General features: G+C 40.7%; 3 protein-coding genes across 5 annotated transcripts in view; 1 reads left to right on the top strand and 2 right to left on the bottom strand.

The window, feature by feature from the left end:
• The window catches only part of gstcd (glutathione S-transferase, C-terminal domain containing), a 51,674-nt gene extending 50,014 nt beyond the window's left edge, over window positions 1-1,660 (bottom strand). Inside the window, exons 1-2 of one of the 2 annotated variants that reach the window (XR_013971440.1) lie at window positions 1,423-1,660; window positions 866-1,299 (exon numbers count right to left, since the gene is read on the bottom strand). Coding sequence is in view for 1 of the 2 variants with exons in the window: in XM_080880603.1 (XP_080736729.1) it covers window positions 866-1,282 (417 nt within the window). In the remaining variant the exon portion in view is untranslated. The remainder of the gene's footprint in view (window positions 1-865; window positions 1,300-1,422) is intronic. The other variant, XM_080880603.1, reaches the window with a different exon arrangement.
• Window positions 1,004-8,452, top strand: ints12 (integrator complex subunit 12). 2 transcript variants are annotated; one of them, XM_080880607.1, is made up of 7 exons: window positions 1,004-1,138; window positions 3,429-3,592; window positions 3,755-3,904; window positions 4,736-4,914; window positions 5,317-5,476; window positions 5,579-5,722; window positions 7,632-8,452. In XM_080880607.1, exons 2-7 carry the CDS (start codon window positions 3,437-3,439, stop codon window positions 8,187-8,189), a joined length of 1,347 nt encoding a protein of 448 aa, XP_080736733.1. In that variant the 5' UTR covers window positions 1,004-1,138; window positions 3,429-3,436; the 3' UTR covers window positions 8,190-8,452. The 2 variants fall into 2 exon arrangements, with proteins under 2 accessions (XP_080736733.1, XP_080736732.1); XM_080880606.1 differs by lacking the exon at window positions 1,004-1,138 and adding an exon at window positions 1,714-1,839.
• A 144-nt stretch (window positions 8,453-8,596) lies between these two features.
• arhgef38 (Rho guanine nucleotide exchange factor (GEF) 38) lies at window positions 8,597-20,212 on the bottom strand. The gene is made up of 14 exons (XM_080880602.1): window positions 19,857-20,212; window positions 16,413-16,597; window positions 15,166-15,283; window positions 14,894-15,041; window positions 14,759-14,776; window positions 14,462-14,661; window positions 14,123-14,256; window positions 13,894-13,998; window positions 13,683-13,802; window positions 13,016-13,384; window positions 12,780-12,914; window positions 11,253-11,454; window positions 9,974-10,257; window positions 8,597-9,171 (listed from the first exon to the last, which is right to left on the bottom strand). Exons 1-14 carry the CDS (start codon window positions 20,068-20,070, stop codon window positions 8,989-8,991), a joined length of 2,415 nt encoding a protein of 804 aa, XP_080736728.1. The 5' UTR covers window positions 20,071-20,212; the 3' UTR covers window positions 8,597-8,988.
• Window positions 20,213-20,793: the final 581 nt, after the last annotated feature.

Raw genomic sequence — 20,793 nt, 5'->3', positions numbered from 1 at the left:
GTCCGTAAATGCACTCAAAATAAAAAGGCTGAAATACAAGTCCTTATCATAGCACTGTGCACAACTTGTGCAGTTGTCAGATATTTATTTGTAATTAAAAACACAAAAAACATAACTTTGCTACATATTTCCAAAACAAAAAAAGGAGAAAAAAAGTTTTGGTGTCAGAATTTGTTTTTTTCCAGTTTTTGACTTTTTGGCAGTTCCTTTTGTCGTTGTTCCCTTTTGGATTGAAGAGTGAAAGGATCACAAGTGGAATATGTGTATATGTGAAATACATCTAGTTTACCACAGAGTGCTTTAAATTTCATTAGCCAACTGGGAACCACCATTTGCTCAAATCTATTATAAATAACCTTCTGGGACCCTGATGGGGAACAATAGACGGTCAAAGTTGTGAGGTATAAGAGCTTTCCTAGATCTGCTTCACAACAGCTTTCAGTTTGTTCCTGAAGTCACTAAATGGTCAAAGCACTTTAAAAAGCATGCCTCATTCAGTCATTCACACAAGGTCTTTTTTTCAATGCGTTCTCTACCAAAGTGCTTTCTATCTAACATTCACACACATTCATATTCCAATTACTGCCTCGGGAGAGTAACTTGGGGTTCAATTTCTTGCCTAAGGATACTTTGGTTTCAGCTAACTATAACTGATTTGTAACTGTGTGCTTACTTTTAGACATATTTAACCTCCTAAAACCCGAACTCTTCCACAACATGCATTTTTAATTTCTTTTTGATATTCGGGCATATTGGGGCCCGATGAATGTAAAAACAAAGAATTACCAGATTTTTTTTTCAACCTTATCACTTGTTTATTTTCTTTTGTGCATTTTTGTCGTTTGCTTCCCTTTTTTCCACTAACCTCAGCGCAGGCTTTCAGACAAGTCTTCTTGAAACCCAGCAGAGCCAGTACATCATTTCTGGAGGGGTCAGCTTCGATGGTTTTGTTGATAATATGTCTAAGGACCACTGCCAGTCCTGCCCTGCAGAGCTGCCCAGTCTCATCCAAAACAGCAGGGAGGCGACAGTCCCTAACCAGCTGAGGCAGAGCCTCTGACTGAACATCAGAGGAGTCCAGATGCTCTGGCAGCTGACTTCTCAGAGACTCGGAGCTGCTGGGTTTCTTGAAGACCAGGTAAACTTTAAAAAACTTGCACTCGCAGTAAGAAAGGAGGAATAGGACGATGGAGGTGTGCAGGGGAAGGCGCGGCTCCTCGTTTTGAAAGCAAACTTCTAAATAGAGAGAGGGCTGCTGCTGGTTTTCGGGCTGTTGCTTCATTGTAAATAAAGTCAGCACTGCGGGGTGAAACACATGTGAAGGTTTAAAAAGTAGCCTCGGTAAGGTGTTCCGAGGTGGGGTTTGTAAATGGAAAAACAGCTGTATCTAACACGTTAAATGTCACTATGAGTGATACTTACAGCAGCAGTAGCTTCTATAAAACCACGATGTTGTTATGGTGTGGGCTGCTTCTTCTTCTTCCCCTGTGCTAAAGCTACCACAGCTTCACCTGTTTTCTACTTACGAATAAACAACACACGATGTGTCACTGGAAAAATACATGTAAAACTGTATAATATATTATATGCCCGCTCCATAAAACTGGTTCTTTTAAAAAAAATTAACTATTCAACGAAGAAGCCGTAATGTGAAATATTCTGGAGTAACACAAGTTGCTTCATAAGGTTCCGCGCTTATATCTTGCGGACATATTTGAGTGTTGCACAGGTTAGAGGAAACGGCTTCTTTGTAGGAAGTGTTGTTCTGCCGTCAGTTTCCCCATGAAATCGAAAAGACCGGATTGAGGAGAGACAAGTTTACGAGAAGCAGAGTGTGAGGTATGGTATTCCAGTTTAACGATTTCATTCGTAAATCCTAATTTCTAACTGACAGCTTCGAGTAACGAGAACTTTTACCGTTGTGGTGCTATTATGGTCCCTTGTGTTGCTGCTAGTCCGGACTGAATATGTTACGCAGCAGCCGAAGTTAATCTTTTTTTAATTTGTGTGAACTTTTAAATATTACACCCGACAGACGGAATTGAGACATTTGGGACTCAATCTACAAACGTGAGAAGGAAGATAATAATAAATATTTGTTTTAACCCACAGAAAAAAAGCACATGACGTATCACAAAACACAAACGCATGTCATTTACCTTGGAAGTCGGTGCTAACAAAAATGGTAAAAAAGCGCAAAATATGATTTATTTCGGTTCTTAGCAAGGTAGAGCCGTTTAGCTATTACTAGCAGTACAGCATCGTATTTGTTTTTTAATCTTAAAATGACCGTCGCAGCACATTCATGGGTAGAATCTGACCAGTGCTCTCTGCATGGCTTATTTAGCGAATCATAAATACACAAAAGTGACAGTACAGATTATACATTTTACAGTTTTACTGCTGTTTACGTTCACTGCCGCCATCTTGGATAGTTAACTCGGGGTTGATGGGTCTGTTCCGAGTGGGGAACCTGAGTTGAGGAGATGTTCCAGATTAACTGGAATCTATAGATTGACTGGGAACAAGGAAATTCAGATTTTCGACTTAATCTGGAACGCACCATTAATCCTAGTTTTCCCGGAGATCTGTCGTCTCCCCTTCAAGTGCCCTTCGTTTAGTAATAAAGATGTTTATTGTGACAGAGCTTTAACTCATGGGAAACAGTTTTCACTAAATATTTAAGTCTTACTAAAATATTGACTTATGCATAATTAATGTTAAGAGCACCAGAAATAGATGCATGATGTTTCAAGGAATTTAAAGAACATGTTACTTAAAGTGTTGTGAAAAGGTATTTGCCCCTTCCTGAATTGTTCACATTTTTAGCACTTAAGTTTCTGTTCAAGAAACAAATTTTAACGATAACATAAATAAATATAAATATCTTATTGTTGAATCATTAACTCTGACCTTAACTGAGGCAAGTGAGACCTGCTGTTCTTTAGTTGTCGTTTTGGGTTCTTTTGTGACCTGGATGATTTTGGTAGGTCGGTCACTCCTGGGAGTGGCTCTCGCAGTGGTTCACTAGAGTCCCAATGCCTTAGAATTGGCTTTGTGACCCTTTCCAGATTGATAAATGTCTTTGACTTTGTTTCTCTGCTTTTTGTCACTTTCTTTAGATTGCAGTCTGGGGCTGATTGTTTTAGCCTACTTCACTTTGTTAAACAGGTTCTATTTAAGGGATTTCTTGATTTAACGTGTCTGACAGTAATCTGGTGGCAACTGCTTTTTCACATGGGGTCAGGTCGATTTGGATAGCCTTTTTCCCTAATAAATGGGGGGGAAAAAAACCAACAATTTTTTTACTCTTACTATCCTTTGTTGTCCTTAGTTTAACTAAACTTGTTTAACTGCACATGATTTACTCAGTAGAGGGATGTTATTTGTTCCCCGAAGCCCAAAAAACTGTATTTTCTGATCCTCAGTTTCCATCATGGCTGGACCTGTCAGTTTGGAGTTGGATCCCATCTTTCTAAAGGCACTGAGTTATTTACACTCCAAAAGTAAAGACTCAGCTGAGAAACTGAAAGCTCTCCTTGATGAATCCCTTGCAAGAGGAAGTGACTCATCATACCGTTCATTACAAAAAGTAAGAAACTGGAGACGTACATGTTTATACAGTCTCTTTATGCTGTATCTCATTGTTGTTAAACCTTAATTTCCCTTTCTCAAACTAAAAGTTATTATTATTATTATTATTATTATTATTATTATTATTATCATCATTATTATTATTGTCATGTGTCCTCAGGACATAGAGGTATCAAAGGGGACTGTGTCAAAAATGACTTTAAGTAAGCAAGACTCCAAGTCTTCAAGTTCTTCATCTTCAAGTAGCAGCAGTGGAAGTAGTAAACCTGAGAAGAGCAAGAAAGACAGTGAGAAGAGACCATCTGAGAAGGTACTGTGTGAATTTTGCAAAACTACTAGAAGATCTCGACAACCTGGTAGTCCAACGCAAAAGGTGTTGCGTTGGACCATACAATCCTTCTTGTAAGGTGAAGTAGTGAAAAAAGAAAAAAAAGAAGGGAAAACATAAGTAAGTCAAGAACACTCTGCGATTTAAGCAGTCTTTTCTTCATATTTAACATTATTTAATCATTTTGCAGACACTTTTGATATTCTCTGATGATCGTAAACGTGCAGCTAAACGGCTAAAGAGCTTTTCAGGATGGAGAGGTCAATAAGTCGTGACAGGCCAAGTCAAATAGCTGCTCTCACTCCAGCTTAGCAGCATGCCAGATGCCTAACATGAATCTTTCTTTAGTCGACTGTGTCCTAGTCCTGTTTGGCTCCTGTGAATAAGTATTTGTTTTGGACCTTAAGCACGTGTACTCTCAGGCCAGACAGGCTACCAGGTCTTTTTAAATTTATTTTTAGTTCAGTGCATGGCTGTAGCGGGCAAATCAAAGGGAGCTTCTCTCCTTATACTGAGGGGGGAAAAGGAATGAATAGATATTTTAGTAAAACAATGAACCTTTTTTTATGGTGAAAAGTGGAGGAGTAATCAATCAATCAAGGTAGAGAACCAGCTCAGAGTAGGTCAGAGCTACTTACATGTTAAATAAATTTGAGTTCAGAAATTTCCTGCAAATCTGAGAAGCATACGTATGTACTATTACATAGAAGAGTACTAGTGTTACAGTGAAGTAGATGCAGTTTGAAAATGTTTGTCAGTGATGCCAACATGCCATGTCTAAAATGTGCTCTTTCTGTCTTCCTGAAAAAATAGATCAGGGTTGACTTGGGTGAGGTGGACCCCCCGAAAAAGCCTCGTTTGGAGAAACAGGAGAATCGCTCTTCTCCGATCACTGTGCAGACGAGCAAAGACCTGCTGCCAAACATAAATGATGATGAGACCAGCGCCGATGACTTCGCCATGGAAATGGGCCTGGCTTGTGTGGTTTGCAGGTACATGTTGAATATTTGTAGATATGGTAAATTTTTGAGTTGCCGTCCCAAGTTTTATTTTTTTTAACCTTTTATTATCATATGCCGAGTAAAGAAACATGTTTTTTCTGTCCCAAAGTGAGCCAATGAAATTCTTGCTTTTCCTGTCCACAACAGATACCAACCTAAAAAAATCCACATACAAAATAGATAAATAGAATAAATGCTAATTACAACAACAGCATATCAGAAATCCAGTAGGATTATAGCATATGAAAGAAAATTGTACTTGGAACTTTTTCCACTTTAAATTATTGAGATTCATTTTACTCCATCGTCAACCTAAACAGGTAAACGTGTTAGCAAATTAATTATGTGTCCCTGCCATATGTCTTTACTTTCCTGCTGTTTTTATTCCTTAAGACAAATGACCGTGACCATGGGGAACCAGCTGGTCGAGTGCCAAGAATGCCATAACCTGTACCACCAGGACTGCCACAAGCCCCAGGTGACCGACAAAGAAGTCAATGACCCACGGCTTGTGTGGTACTGCGCCCGATGTACCAGGCAAATGAAGCGTATGGTGAGGAAAGTAAATTATCTTCCAGTATCAGCTTTGTATTTGGATTCAGCGAGCTTGGTTTGTTTTTAAGTGAAAAGTTGTTTGTTTGTTTTTGTCCACAAGGCCCAGAAACCTCCACAGAAGCCGTCCCCTGCGTCTGCATCTTCAGCACCTGTTGTAAAAGACACACTAGTGAAAAAGACGGAGCTTAAACCCAAAACTGACACAGCCAGCACCTTCCAAGCATTCAAAAGAACAGAAGTGAAGGTATGTGTTAACTCGCTATGGCTTCCATCGACGTGCATTGTTAATGCGAATGTTTATACACAGCCTTTGTGTCGTCTCACGTTCTCCTCCTTCTCAGACAAGAAAAAGTTATGATTTCACATCCGTAAATTACTTGGGACTGCAAGGGAGAGAACAGCAGTTGCAGTCAGAGTGCAAAGCTGCTGTGAAAGGAAGTCTGCATAAATCCCCGCAGAGGAAAATGAGCAGAAAGTGTAAACTTATTTTCAAGGATCAGCGTTCCAGCACGGTGCCATTTCTCCAGAGGGAATGGGTTTAAAACTTTTCAGAGCGCTTTCACTTAATGGAGTTCACCAAAAAGTTATTTTGATAGCAAACATGATACCCTGTAGTCACAGATTTGATTATGTTAATACTTCTACCGTGAGGTGTAAGAGTTTTCATAGTTTGCAGCAAAAGTATTGCTCAGGCAAGCAGGACGCGGCGTGAGTAGCTGAGGAATCACATTTTTACTTGATATTTAAGAAACTGCAACTGCGCTGTATGTTGTTGTTTTTCCTGCTTATAGGCTTTTATTTTTAATCAGATGCCGTAACAAAGCAGAGGCTGGTAATTTGATGCTTCTGCTTTGCAGTTCACAGACTGATGCAAAGAACCTTTTCTTGCATTTATAGGTCATTTTCATTTTTGTAATCATCTGTTCACCTTCTGCCTCCAGCAAACTTCTTTAATATATGTTCAGTCACATTATAATTGAGTACAAGAAGGTTGAAACTCACAAAAAGTGCCTGCAGAGATTATTGGTAATAAATTTACTAACGCACCAGTGACAACGACAATTTTATTTATATAGTACATTTCATTATATTAAAGCTCAGTGTGTTTAATACAGAAAAAGAAGACTTAACACCATAAATCAGTGAAAAATGCTTAAGAGAACAAAAAAAAGAATAACGCATATTAACTGTAGGCCTGTGTGCAGAGAAAGGTTTTGAGTCCGTTTTTGAATCTGCACACAGATGTAATTGAACTTGAGTCAGCAGGCTGCTTGTTCCCAAGATTAGGACCACAATAATTGAAAGCACCTCAAGCGTACTTGGATCAGATTTTGGGAGCAGTTAAAAGATCACCCAGGAAGTTGATTCTATTCATCTGGACGTAGCGTTTTCAGTAGGAGAAATGTTTCTGTCACCCATCCAAGTGACTTCTTCGGTCTAAAGAAGTGACCTCTCTGTCACTCAACTCCCAGTGTTTTCGTTGAGTTGCAATCAGGGTTCATTGCTCTGCCAACTTGTCTGGTGGTCAGCTCTGCCGCCAGCAGTCAAATAGCACAAGCTCCAGTCATGTCATTGTTACCAAACTGTTGGCCTTGGGTGTCCTAGATAGATGAATGGTCTTTTGGAGTTAGTTAGATAAAGGCATTGTGACTTCTTCCCCAAAATTGTATTTTGAGGCACAGGACTATTCACAATAATCAGTCAGCTCTGACTGTTGGGAACCATAAACACAACCCTGCATGCATTTGGACAACTAGTTTTCTTAACAGAGAAGCTCTTCCTGAATTGGGCCAAAAGTGCATTGATGTGACAAGAATAGGGGTGACCCAAGCACATCATCGATAGACAATGAAGCCTTCAAGTCCTGTACAAAAGCGTCAGTTAAAAATGGATTGTATTCAGCTGAATACTGTTTTCCTAACCCTCCTAATTCAACTGTATAATCTTAGCTATGATGGCCACTGAAGGACAAATGGGTTTTTTGAAAACTAAAGCTCCAAACTAGGTTCTTCAGGCCCAAGTGGGAGCAACAGGGACTTGTTCTCAAATAATAAAACATAAATGAAAGAGATGAAAAGAAAATCCAAGTAGTTAGTAGTTTGTTATTAGTCAGTATTACACTCTAATAATGACAGTAACCTTTTCCCATGCAGCCACCAGCCACTTCAGCCAATCCCACCAGCAGCAGCTCCTCCTCCTCGGGCAGCGGTCTTACCGGCTGGGCTGCATTTGGCGCCAAAACGAGCCCATCTCTTCCTGCTAGCACCAAACTAGGTTCCTCAGGCCCAAGTGGGAGCAGCAAGACCTTGACAACTCCTTCTGGACAGAAGCCTGTTGGGTTATCTGGGCTAGCTGGAGGAAAGTCGGGGCTTGGGAGTGCAAAGATATCTGGGAGCGGCAATGGAAACGGCTCCAGTCAGGCAAACCTGAAACCGCCTCCACCTCTGACTCTGGGTAAGCAGCCGTTGAATAGGTCATCGAGCGGTGAAGGCCAAAGCAAAGGCAGCTCTTCGTCAGGGGCCGGCTCTCCTAACAGCTCCCAGACTGGAGGCAATGGAGGCAGTAACGGAGGAGGTAATGGAAACAATGGGAATGGGTCAAAGGCTGCACCTGGGGACAAACTACCTACAACCCAAGAGTCCCAGCTTAACGCCATGAAGCGGTTACAAATGGTGAAGAAGAAAGCAGCGCAGAAGAAACTGAAGAAGTGAGTGAGGACTGAGTGAAAGGAGGAAGAGTTGTGAGGAAAGGGGAAAATAAATGTTCAAAGAGGGCTGGTTGAGTGCCAGAGCATTACGTTTCTATTTCAAGAGCAGTTGTACATCAAGTAACACCATTGAGTTAAATACTTGAATTTCACTTTGTTTAAATGCTGCTAGACTCGTGTGCCTCATCCTGTCCTTACAAATCTAACCAGTGAAAAAAGTGTCATGTCACTTTTTATCAGTTAGTGTCATTAAATATCCTGTTCTTACATACTCGCAGTAGCTTTGACTTTATTGTGACTGTCTCAATTCAGTCATTCAGTTTTATTGGGAGAAATAGAGAATGGAGAATAAACCAGAACAGCAATAACCACAGAGGCAGTTTTTATTCATAACGTTATCAACGACTTTGAACGTATTTCTTCATTTCAGGGCAAACGGTGAATAAAACTTCATATAAATCATTTCACATAAAACATATACTCTAAATCATGTCATATATTTTTATATATAAAAATTTACTTCATTAATAAATCACTTCATTATTCATATGAACTCGACAACACTGAAGTATAAAAAGTGCTCAGCACAGTGCCCTGTGCTTTTATAATTCTCCACATTCATCACAGATCACTGGTCAAGCTCCATTAGTGAGCTCTCTTGTTATCTTCTGAAGGCCAAGCAGGTTCAACATCAACACTATGGTATGATAATAATATCTGTTGGGATGCTCGCCAAGCAGAAATGTAGCTTGGTTCAATTACATTTTGTTAAAACGGTAAACTGATGCTCAGAATTGGGTGTTTTAGGCGTAGGACATCCTGCCGAGGTAGTTGGCCGGGACGTATCCTTTTTGTCCGTTAGCCTCAGCCAACCACCACTCCTTGTTACCTCCCAGGTCACAGAATTGAAGGATGCGAACGTGCTGGTGCTCCTGCAGGGTCAGTTCCTGTTCGCATCGGGCTTGAAATGCATACACGGCGTAATACTGTGGAAACAGACCCAGTTTAGGTGTGAGCAAAGGCAGATGCAATTATCGCTTTTAAAATGTGTTAAAAGCAAAAAGCTAAGATTCAATCCAAAAACCTAAAACAAAAGGCATCATGAAGGAATATGTAGGCACTCCTGTTAATCCAGAAGGTGGCAGTGTTAAGCTTCCTGGCAAAACACAGCAGTAACACCAATACTGATTCTCACTCGCTGCGATCCATTAACCTATGTCAGTTTTTATTTATAATCTTTTATGTATTTCAAGACCTTTTAACTCGATGATGATCAGAGATGTATTTCAGTCAAAGGCCCCAAGGACGAACCCTACGAGTGCTGCTGAGTGACAGCAATCTCACCATGTAATGCTATTTTAAAAACAATTAAATTTAATGTCAGCAGACAGGGTGAAGCCATTAGACGTGATTTTAGAGTGACTCATCTTCTGCTGATCGAGTCTATATACCTGCGGTCCTCGTTTACCTACGCGCTGCAATAACCCATAATTCACAGCTGTGGCTCGGGTAAACCATTAGTTATTATTGGCTGAGCCTTTTTTTTTTTTTTTTTTTTAAATCAGTTTTTTTAAGGTCTATGTGATGTGCGTTTTGTTGTTGTTGTTGTTGTTGTTGTTTTATTTCTGACCTTGAATTTCAGTCTTCTTTTTTTTTTTTTCTAACTTCAGTGTATACAGCTACTCTGACCTTAACTGTTAGGTTATCCTCTATGGAGCTAAGTAGTGCGATATGTTAATATGACACTGTGAGAGCAGTACTGATCAGCTGGCAGACCACCACACACACCTGCTGAGCCTCAGAGTCCACTGTGTCCTCCGTGTCCTCAGTGCTCTCCAGCTCCCCCTGCAGGCCCGAGAGAATTGAGCAACTGTCAGTGGCGCAGAGCTTGAAGCTGCGCAGGCTGCTGCTGCCGCTTCCTGACACGAACAGACTCAGGTCATCAAAGTCCTCATCCACCGTAGCAGGTGGCTGCTGCTGGGGCTGCTCTTTGGCCATCTGGCCTGCCCGCTGCGAGTCCCTCAGAGGGTTGTACTGCTTCAGGAAGGTGGAGTAGACATAGCCTTGCATACCTGACAAGGGACACAGAGATAGTTTGTCAGGTTCACTAAAATTAAGCTTTTTTTTTTTTTAAGCTTTATTCAAAAAAAAAAAAAAAAAAGCTTAATCTCTCTTTATATGTAGCCCTGCAGATTATTATGGATGTTATAGAAAAATATCAATATGGCATCTTCTGCCAGAAACGTAATCTTTTAAAGCCACTGTTATTTTTTTCATTTGTCTTTCATTCATATTTTTTGATTGGCACAAGAAAATAATCCATTCAAATCACAATGGGATCAAAGCAGCAATCTTAGAGATGTATGACAGTGAGTGTTAAGGGGCTTCATCCAGAGGCCACAGAGCACTTGCTTACACAAGTCTCGAATCCAGTTCCAGTGAGTTACTGAAGAGTGTGTAAATATGAGGCCCGCATATTCATAGTGTTGATATCAACAGAAGGAAGAACAACAACTTCCTGGGAATGCTTGTTATCCCTGAGGAAAAGACAAGCCTGTGAAGAATGTACTTTACGCCAAGAAACATACACACACTATTTTTTTTCTAGTGTTCTTAAAAAAGAACTTGTTATTTCAGAGTACAAAGATGAGCACCAGTGATATCTCTTCATCCTTGTCTCTGAATCCCCAGGGGAAAAGTCTTTGTACTCTAAGTAACACTGCATACAACTGCGTACAGCAGTTTGTTCCAAGCAAGATGCTGGGATCTCAGGTGCCTCTATGAGACGCAAAGCAGAGATAGAGACAAGCTATGGAGCCGGCATTGTTGTGAGGCAACGATCTCCAGAGGCAACCAGCAACCATGACAGCACAGGAGCTCCTGGGACAAATTCTCATCTGCTGACTTATCAAGGCCAGAAAGTAAAGTTTGGTGTGAGTGTTTTCACAGAGAAAAATGCATTAGATAAAACCTGTGGCACCCATACTTGCAGATGATCCAGTGTGATAACTTAATCCACGGTGTGTGTCTTACTAACAGTACTACATGCGCACACACACACACTTGCCTCCAGTGTGTACCAGCCAGCGGCTGCTGCTGCCCATCGGATCTGTGTCCTCAATCAGAGCAACCAGCTCTCCCTCCAGCAGGCTCAGGTCCTGCTCCTGGCAGCCATTGCACTTCCTCTTCAACTGGTACAGTCGGTTCACTGGGTATTCTGCCAGCAGCCAGGCACGCTGTTCCTCGGTCTGATGCTGCACCTCCGGCACCTGAAGGACAGCACAACACGAAGTGTTGCCGTAAATATTTGAAGTGGGTATGTGGTGTGCAGGTTTACGTAGGAGTGTTAGGTAACAGTACACAAGGGTAATCTAGGGAGGGTGAATGGTAATATGATCCTGGAGCTAGGACGTTCAAACACATCTATTCACGTGCTCAAGAAAAAGAGCCTTCTAATATAGGTGCAGATGTTTTAGTGTATATGCGTATGCAGACCAATGAGCATGCCAATATACAGTACTGTGCAAAAGTCTTGAGCCTCCACAGTGTTTTACTGATGGCTGTATCTCTCTCATGACCTCCTCTGTACGTATTGTAAAATTTGGATACTTCCCCCAATAAGACTAATTGTTACAGATTTTCAGCCCAATTCTTATGTAATTTAGAATACCTCAGCCTTTTTTCCCTGTTTCCCTTCTGTAAGAATGGCTTCTTGGCATCCATTTCTTAAGGACATGACTTTCACTGACTTCGTTTTTTAGTCCTGTCACTTCTTCTATTGTATTCTATTTGTTTAATTTCCTCAAGTTTTTGGGGATACAGTGCACACCATCCCAAGATATGCCAAGTTTTGGGCTAATAGTTTTTGGAAATCACCTTGTTGGTGCAAAAATACCATTTTATGCCTGTAAAACTGTGCTACATTTGACAATTTCATAGAGTTGGCTAAAGAAATGGGAACTAATGATGTGTTTTTGTGAAAGGCTGCTAATAAAAAAGTGCTCCCAAGCCCCATTTAGATCTGGTAACAGACACAACGCTGGTGCATCCTTTTACTTGTTTTGTTTTTTATGCTTGAATGACGCAAAGTTCAGTCTTTGCTGAGTAAACATGCAAAAAATAAAAGATCAGGTACAAGAACTACACTCAAATTGAAATAGCAGGGAAAAAGCAGCCAATGCCCAAAGAAAAACTTTGAAAGACCGTAAGAAGCCTGGAGAACTTTTGCTCAAGAGCACTTTAAAAAGAAGAAAGTCTGGTCTTCTGAAGCAAATTATAGAGAAATGATGGTTGGGTCAACACACTTACACAATCCTGCAAATGAGACTGATGCCTATCTCCTGAATCAAGTACTTAGCTTCATCATAGCCTGGGATCTGTGATGCGTATAACTGAGCATTTATGCCTTGCGACTGATTTTGTCAGAGTTTGGAAAAACAAAGGTCTTTTTGAATTTTCTCAAAACTGAAGACTATGGCACATTTGTTTTAACCTGTGATCAGTGACGAATGGAAAAATCCTCAGACCAGAGGTTTTAAAATCACACACTTGAGGCTTTACGTAAAGGTGAGATTAGTCTGTTCAGCTTTCTTACCGCAGTTTTCCTGTCTCGTTTTTCAAAGCTGACTTTTCGCTCCATTAACTTCTGTGCATTGTCCTTGACAAAAGTCAGATTATTCAGCTCATCCATGATGCTGTTCTGGACCTCAGCAATGTTTGACAGCGGAGGCTGAAAAGGCAAACATAACACAGGTTAGCTTTATTGTTCTTTTATTTTTAAAAAAAACCTTTAAAGTCTTCCAAATGGGATATTTGTAGATGTATCCTTACTGGTAGCTGGTGCACTGATGGAGCACCCATCAGTGCATTATTCATCAGCCCTCTAAGTAGCGCCACTAGAAACACCACACTGTTAGTCAGGATAGTGTATGCAGCTGTGTTGAACCTCTGCAGTTCTTCCACTAGCAAAGCATTGAGAGCTTCGTAGTCTCTCTTGGCTGGACCTGGTGGGTCTTCTGATGCCGGTGAAAGAGAGGAAGAAGTGGTGGAAGAAGAGGATGAAAAAGAGGAAGAGCGCTCCAGGCGACTGCAGTAATCTAGTAATTTGTCATAGCGTTTTTGGATGAGCTTCTGAGGGGCTGTGAACATGCCGTGCAGAGAGGAGAGGGGGGTGAGCACCAAGTGCTCCAAATTGTGTCTCTGGGGGAAAAACATGGCAAAAGGAAAGAAATGAAGATTAGTTTGTGTAGCTCATAACATACTTATTTAATTTGTACATATAAACAGTTTTGTTTTGTGAGCATCTCCTTAAAAATAAAAAGAGAGAGATCTTTTTGCAAAATCTTTTTCTATGACGCATCTTTGAGGCCCAGCAGTTTTCTCAAAGTGGAGATGAAGAGTGTACTTTGACACTGGCACAGAATATCATGCAGTGATACAAATATAAAAGCAAACTGGAAACATTTTTGCACTGAAGGACAACAAATAGCACACTTACAAAGACCTTATAGGGATCGTAGCCATTGTCGTGGACCAAACCATTGCCATCATTTTTGTTTGAATCCTTGACTATGTTCTTCACATCCTGCACACTCTGAACAGCTACAGACACCATCTCCTGCAGGAAACATGGAAAAACAAACCTTAAAATAAGCCAAATTATATATTATGCATATTTTGCAAAAGAAAATGGTCAAACATGTACTTACCTGAGTGTACTGCAGGTAACATTGAACGTTTTTGACCAGTTGCCTCGCAGCTTTCTCTAAACTCCTGAAAAGCTTCTCCTCTCTGTCAAACACTTCATCTCTCACCTACGGAAATAACACATCACTTACACATAAACATACTAATAGCCAATTATTCCTCTGTATAGCTCATATTAGCTATAAAGAGTGGAGAATGAACTGGAAAAAGTTTGCTGTCACTTTGTTTTACCTGTGTATCAGCACCCGCGAGGATTTTGAGATAACCGGCAAACCTGTCTCCCTTCTTCCTGATGGAGTGGATGTTAAACTTGTTTAATTTTCCCCTCAGTGTGCCGTCATCCTCCAACCTCTTGTACTTCATAACTGAGAATCAACAAAAAGCCGGGGAACAGGTCTGATCAGATTTGGTATGGATATATTTGGTATGGATCGTGTATAAAACACACATACCGGTACACAAAATAAATTTGCAGTTTTGCTAAAGCCGTTCATATAGATGCATTTTTTTTACAAACACACATTATGAATAAAAATTGCCTCACGTATGTCAGTGTGAATGAAATCTCACCTATGTCCTTGCGTCTTTTGAATTCATTGATGTTAATATTTATGATCTTGGCAGCTGTGAATGCCTCCTGCGTCGGCTGATAGTCGGTGTGGTCTTCAGGCGTGGCGTGCCACAGCTCCCCAAGAAGCAATGGGTACTTCATGATCCTCTGAACGGGTTTGATGAGCAGTGAACCCATATCCAACAAATTAGGTTTCCCTCTGTGCAAATGTGCATAATAGCCAATAATCAGCTATCAAAGCTAAAGTAATAACAAAAAATACATAGTGCAAAAATTTTGCCAGTAACTACACTTACTCTTTATCATAGATTTTCCTGAAAGGAAAAGAAAGAAGATTACAAACAGAAAAGGATCATTTTTGGAATACATAATAATAAACATAAAAAAAATAATAAAGGTGAAAATCATTTAGAGAAAGTGGCTTAACTTACTTCAGTGCTAATACACATGTGGTAAAATGTTGCTTGATTTCTTCATCTTTCTCATAGGATTTGAGGGATGCGTTAGCCTCATCATGATGGTAACAGTAAATCTTATATACATCTTCTAAAGCTGCCTTTGCCTGGATAAATACGTCTCCTTTAAATTAAAATGGGAGACAACATGTTTCATTTACTACTGATGTGACCAGCAACAATCGCCAAAGACAAAACTGCTTCAGTCAGACAGCTTGTCAGTCACTCAGAAACTAGACTAGCGTTACCTATGACAACGGCTTCTGGATCAGGGTCAGCCATGGCCTCGTGCAGTCTGTGAAGGAGTGCTGCAGAGACCTCACACACCGTCTCCATGTTGGTGAACAGTCGATCCACATCCACAACCTGCAACCCAGCAGACTCAAAATGTACAAGTGCATTTTCTACCCACACGTCAGTTAAACTGAGTATTGTTAAACCAAAGGTTGATGTTATTTAAATGACCAGGCTTTGCTTTGTTTTGACATTTAAGCAGAGATTCATGACCTTCTATCAAATGCTCAGCGTATAGTTTAAGAATTTGAACTGAGGTTTACATTGGCACTGATTTTCATTGTTGTTGTCGCATACACCAGACAGGTTTTTTGGTATACCTTGCTAATATCCCCTTTAGCCTTAATAATGTGTTTTATTCTTTTTGGCGTAGATTCTACAAGGTGCTGGAAACATTCATAATGACATGATCATAAGATGGATGCACTGTTGTCATAAATTGGTAGACACTGAGGTAGGTTGTGGTGTTTAAACAATGCTCAACTGGTAGTAAGGAGCCCAAAGTGAGCCAAAGTATTTCCCCCACACTGATATCACAACCACCAACCTGAACCACTGAAACAATGCAGGATATATCCATGCTTTCATGTTATTTACACCTAATTCTTACTCTATCATCTGAATATCGCAGCAGAAATTGACACTCATTTCGTCTATTGAAAATTGTTTTAGTTGACACCCAGTGTGGTCTTCTGATGCTGCAGCCCATTTGCTCTAAGGTTGAATGCGCTGTGCATTCAGAGATGCTCTTCTTGGTTGTAATGAGTGGTTATGTGAGTTATCGATGCGTTCCAGTCAGCTGAGAGCAGACTGGCCATTCTCTGGCCATGTTATTTACTCAAAACTGCTGTTCACTGAAAATATTTTGTTTTTGGGACAAGTCTAAGTTAACCCTAGAGATGGTTGTGTGGGGAAATCCCAATAGATCAGCAGTTTTTGAATTACTCAGACCAGGCCTGCTACTGGCACCAACAACCATGCCACAATCAAAGTCTCTTAAATCACTTTTCTTCTCTATTCTGATTCTCCATATCTCATGTCTAAACACACTGAATTCCTGCCATTTGATTGGCTGATTAGCTATATGCCCGAGCAAGGACTTAAACAGGTGTGCCTAACAAAGCGGCCAATGAGCGTATATGGATATCTGTCAGCGGTAAGGTTACAAGAGATTTTAGTGAGGATCGTGAAAAGCACCTACCATGAGATTTCGCAGAGGCTGCACCACTTCTCTAATGCACAGCTCCAGGTCAGTGAGGAAGTCCTTTTCAGTCTGAACAAGTTCCTGAATGACTTTTGCCCTGCGCTTCATCTTCCTCGCACGCAACTCCTCTGGGTCAACGGCCGGAGATGGGATTGGGGACAGACCACGTGGTGTCATTTTCTCTAAAAGTAAAAGACAGTCAAACGTTAAAATTTCGGAAAGGTTTTTATTTGACATCACAATCGTAGCATCTGTCCTAATGAGTCACACAGATTATACAACATTAATGAGCTAATTTTATATGTTTTCTACCATTTTAAGCCATCTATGTGACATTTTCTAAAATCTGGGTAAATACCCTGGCGCCATAAGCTGTGCGATGCTTTGAAAAAACTGTAACACATCCTCTTGATGCCTAAGCAGCATTCTTTATTTCACAGTGATCTAATTATTTTTACTTGAATGCCAAGAGACTTCACTTAACATGCCAGTCAGGCTGACTTCTGCTTCTTTTTTTAACTGCTCTGCTGCCTAATCAGTCTGTGGCTGCTCTGTGCTTTGCATGGCAGGCAGGAGTGTCTGCTCAGGGAAGAGGGATGCTTCCTTGCTGCCTAATCGACACCACACACTGCTTCCTCCTCTGCTGCGAGAGCACGACGAAAAGAGGGGGGGGAGAGACAGAAGGCTGCAAGACCTGTGTCAGGTTGCAAAACTAATCGTGCCACTGATGTAATCCTACAGCGTGCTCAGGCATTCCATCTGCTGCGTGTGTGTGTGTGTGTGGGGGGGGGTGTAGTTATGAGTACACACGTACAAATACACCAACACACACATCAGCACTGATTCACATGTTTTTGATGAACAAACACACACACAGTCACGCATGCACATTTAAACAAATGTATTCCGTCAGCCTCAGGTTATGCATTACACACACAAGAGTAAACACTGCAAACTCTAAAAAGTTGAAGTTCATCTTAGTGTACAAATATTACCAAGAGCTTCTTGTATTTTGGGGGGGGAACCAAGGAACCATTTGCAAAAGATGACTACATCTATATATCAGCAGCTTGAGTAACATGGCCATTGCCTGCTGGTGCAGACTGAAGATGACGAAACAGATGCCCTTTATTGAAGCTACGCAGAATGCATCTTGTGTTTCTGGCCGGTACTTGCTCTCTTATGAATGGGAGCAGTGTTCAGCATCGGTGAGTGACTCCAGAGATCTGCTGCGTACAGTTTCACCTTGCTTCCCAGCCTTGTGAAACTGTAAAATGAATCTGCAGTGGTTAGTCATGATTTATTTGACTGATTTTTTTGCCAATTCAACAAGAGCTTCACACAATTCCTTCAGTTATATTCCTTCAGTGACATAAGAGTCACTGAAGGAATATAATTAATTGGAATACAATGTTCTTCCTTCCTAAAATACTTTAAGTATTTTAGTATATTTTAACATGTGGTTAAAATGTGGTTGTCTTTGTGAAGGCTCTACTTGCACAGTAACTATACTGAAGCCACCTCACCTGGTCATTACATGGTATAGCATATACTATATATATATATATATATATATATATATATATATATATATATATATATATATATATATATATATATATATATATATATATATATTATAGTCATAAATAGATATTTTCCTGCCACTGTAAAAGGTTTTAATGTGTTAAATGAATCCCGGTTCCTTTCCAGAGCTTTGAACTGAACACGTCGTCTGTCTCATTCAAACTTGACCTTGAAAGGTTCCCTCCACAGAGTTTAAAAAAAAAAAAACATGGATCAAGAATAGGCGGGACATTTCAACTTATCCTTCTGCCGGCATTATGTTTGGTGAGGTATGGTTACTAGGATCGGAGTTCTCATGAAAGCAAATACAGGGCGTTTTTAACTGCTCAGTCCAGTGAAAGGGATCCAATAGAGTGGACAGGAAAGAATGAAGGCCACAGTGTATCATGTATCACCATCAAGAAAAATGACATGACAGACTTATCCGCATAGCACAGGCCCCTGTGGCAATCAGTGGGAAGGAGAAATACTTTGGACACAATAAATTAAATTGTTTTTTAAATGCCTGAAGTTATTTGAAAGTTAGAAAACAGGCGAGAAAGACTTCAGAAACTACAAACAAATAGGTAGTTTTATCTGTTCCATTACTGTCCTGTGGCGTTTTTTGCTGGTAAATCATTGTTGGAAGTATTTTATTTAGTTGCGGTAAATAATTAGACAAATTGATGTCATTGTTGCCATGGCTCTATGGCTTGACCAACCTGTCTGGCAAGCATATGAGAAGAGACTTTCTAGCAGCAAGTCATATGTTTCCTCTTTCAGTGAAGTCATCGTTCTGTCAATATTTGCATTGGTGTAAATATGTAATGCTGCTGGTTTCCCTGAGGGTGAAGTCAAAAGGCGCGGGTAAATAGTTTACTCAAAACATCACAGTGTTTTTTGTACAACTCAGCCTGCCATGATGCAGGTTCTGAAAGTAGAAAGTACAAAGGGATGAAGAGTGGTTATGTCTCATATAAACTTAACATCTTCTGAAAAGACAAAAGTGTGTGTGTGTGTGTGAAAGGTGTTGTTATCCACAAAACACCAAGATGGAACTAGGTTAGACTGCACTATTAGACAGTTATTTGAACCACGGTGCAGTCATGTTGTCATGTGATGAGCATTGTTCAATGAAAAAGAAGACAAAGAACAAGTGGCACAGGAAAGCCTACATACTTACCTAATCTTTCATATCAACCCCCTGCTGATGATTGATGTCATCGGCAGGGAGCATTCCCAGGCACTGACTGCACTTTAAGGACAGGGGAATCCAGTTTTACTTACTACTATGTGTTAGAATGAAAAGACTGTGTCAGCAGTAGTAATGAGGCAACACACAGCTGAATTGACAATTGTTTCTCACAGCTCATTTCCTATTGCAGCTGGCTTATGCCTCCCATGGTTTTTGGTTTAAATGCTACGGCCACTGTGATCAAAACTAAGACCCAACATTTTAAATAAAAAAAAAAAAAAGATCCAAAGTCCCCCCCATCGCACAACACTGGCCTTGTTTACAAGCTGGCCTGGAACAATTTTAAGCCACTCCTCTGTGCCTGAGTTTGGAGCACACTTTGCATATGTGGCTTCATCCCTGTGGGAGTATCGCCTGCTCAACACATATTAACACAACAGGTTCAGGGTGCAGAGCGGCCCACACTTTTGTGTGTGCGTATGTGTGTGTGATCACTATTTGCCCGAAAGCCATCGATGCTGCTCCTACAGCCCGTCTACATTCAGATCTATTTGTCTGAACTTCTCCCACACAGCATTTTATCACCATGTTTGAAATGCAGAGACTTTTCAGAAGGACAGTTGCGCGTATAAGTTGTTGCCATAGTTTTGATCCCTGAGGGACATCATTAGTTGCTGTACCTTTAAGTTTGGCGCTGTACTCTGTCTTGTCAGACTGACTCCTCCTCACCAGCGTCCCCAGGTTGATGTCACCTTTGTCCGTGTCATCAGCTACGATTGTGTCCGTCTTTCTCCTCTCCAGGTAACGCAGGAACACAGGCCGGTTCCTCCTTTTAATCACTTTCTCCTTTTCCTTTTCCTTCTCACTTCCACCGCCCTCCTTGGGATCCATCATGAGGCTTTGCTATTAGACTAAAATCAAAAAAAGGCAAGGAAAGAAAGAGACACAAGGAAACAGAGCGAAAAAAAATAAACAAACAAAAAAAAGAGCTAGAGCCTGGGAAGTACAACAGGTGTACTGTTCCCTGTGCACTGGCCGCCAGCTCTGCACAGGTAATGTAGCTCCTCCTTGTGTCTACCTGTCATTGGAGCTGTGTGGCCACACCTCTTTGCTGCTGTTCTGTGTTTCTGCCCTTAAGGCATTCAAATCCATCCCGGAAGAGAAAGTGATAAACTAGAATCTGTCTCTCCTTAAGGGTAAAGACAGAAAAATAATGGCTAGCTGAGGTCTTTTTAATGAGTTATCCTCGTCTAAGAGCCTTAGGGTTAGGTGTCATATGTTGATAAGGAATAATTCATACATGTGACCCCCGCCCCACACACACACACACACACACTATAAATCACAAATTGAGTTTTATATTTTTGCAATAATGTGATACAGGTCCTAATACAACATTTTAAGGATTTTACATCTGTGTGCCCTTTAACCACAGCAAATAGGAAAGGTATTGACAAGTCAAGTTATACATTAACTAACTACTGTTACATGCAGGACGTGGATCAGTAGATAAATTTCACATGGGTTTTTAGAAACATACGTCAGCAACACATGCTTAGATGATCACAGTGTTCCTTGTGAAAACAGTGAGTGTGTTTCCTCCCCACTGAAGGAGAG

The sequence above is a fragment of the Rhamphochromis sp. 'chilingali' genome (genome assembly GCF_963969265.1).
Source record: "Rhamphochromis sp. 'chilingali' genome assembly, chromosome: 4".
NCBI classification, from domain to species: Eukaryota; Metazoa; Chordata; class Actinopteri; order Cichliformes; family Cichlidae; genus Rhamphochromis; species Rhamphochromis sp. 'chilingali'.
Note: the sequence above shows the minus strand (reverse complement) of the source record. Positions and strands in the feature narration are given on the sequence as shown.

What these genes read in the sequence shown, in the direction of transcription:
- ints12 (XM_080880607.1), top strand. Translation starts at nt 3,437, where the DNA reads ATGGCTGGACCTGTCAGTTTGGAGTTGGATCCCATCTTTCTAAAGGCA. An exon ending in CTGGCTTGTGTGGTTTGCAG is followed by an intron (nt 4,915 to 5,316) that starts GTACATGTTGAA and finishes TTATTCCTTAAG; the next exon opens with ACAAATGACCGTGACCATGG. An exon ending in CCAGGCAAATGAAGCGTATG is followed by an intron (nt 5,477 to 5,578) that starts GTGAGGAAAGTA and finishes TTTGTCCACAAG; the next exon opens with GCCCAGAAACCTCCACAGAA.
- arhgef38 (XM_080880602.1), bottom strand. Translation starts at nt 20,070, where the DNA reads ATGATGGATCCCAAGGAGGGCGGTGGAAGTGAGAAGGAAAAGGAAAAG. An exon ending in GTTACCTGCAGTACACTCAG is followed by an intron (nt 13,803 to 13,893) that starts GTAAGTACATGT and finishes TGTTTCCTGCAG; the next exon opens with GAGATGGTGTCTGTAGCTGT. An exon ending in CTGGCTGGTACACACTGGAG is followed by an intron (nt 10,258 to 11,252) that starts GCAAGTGTGTGT and finishes GTCCCTTGTCAG; the next exon opens with GTATGCAAGGCTATGTCTAC.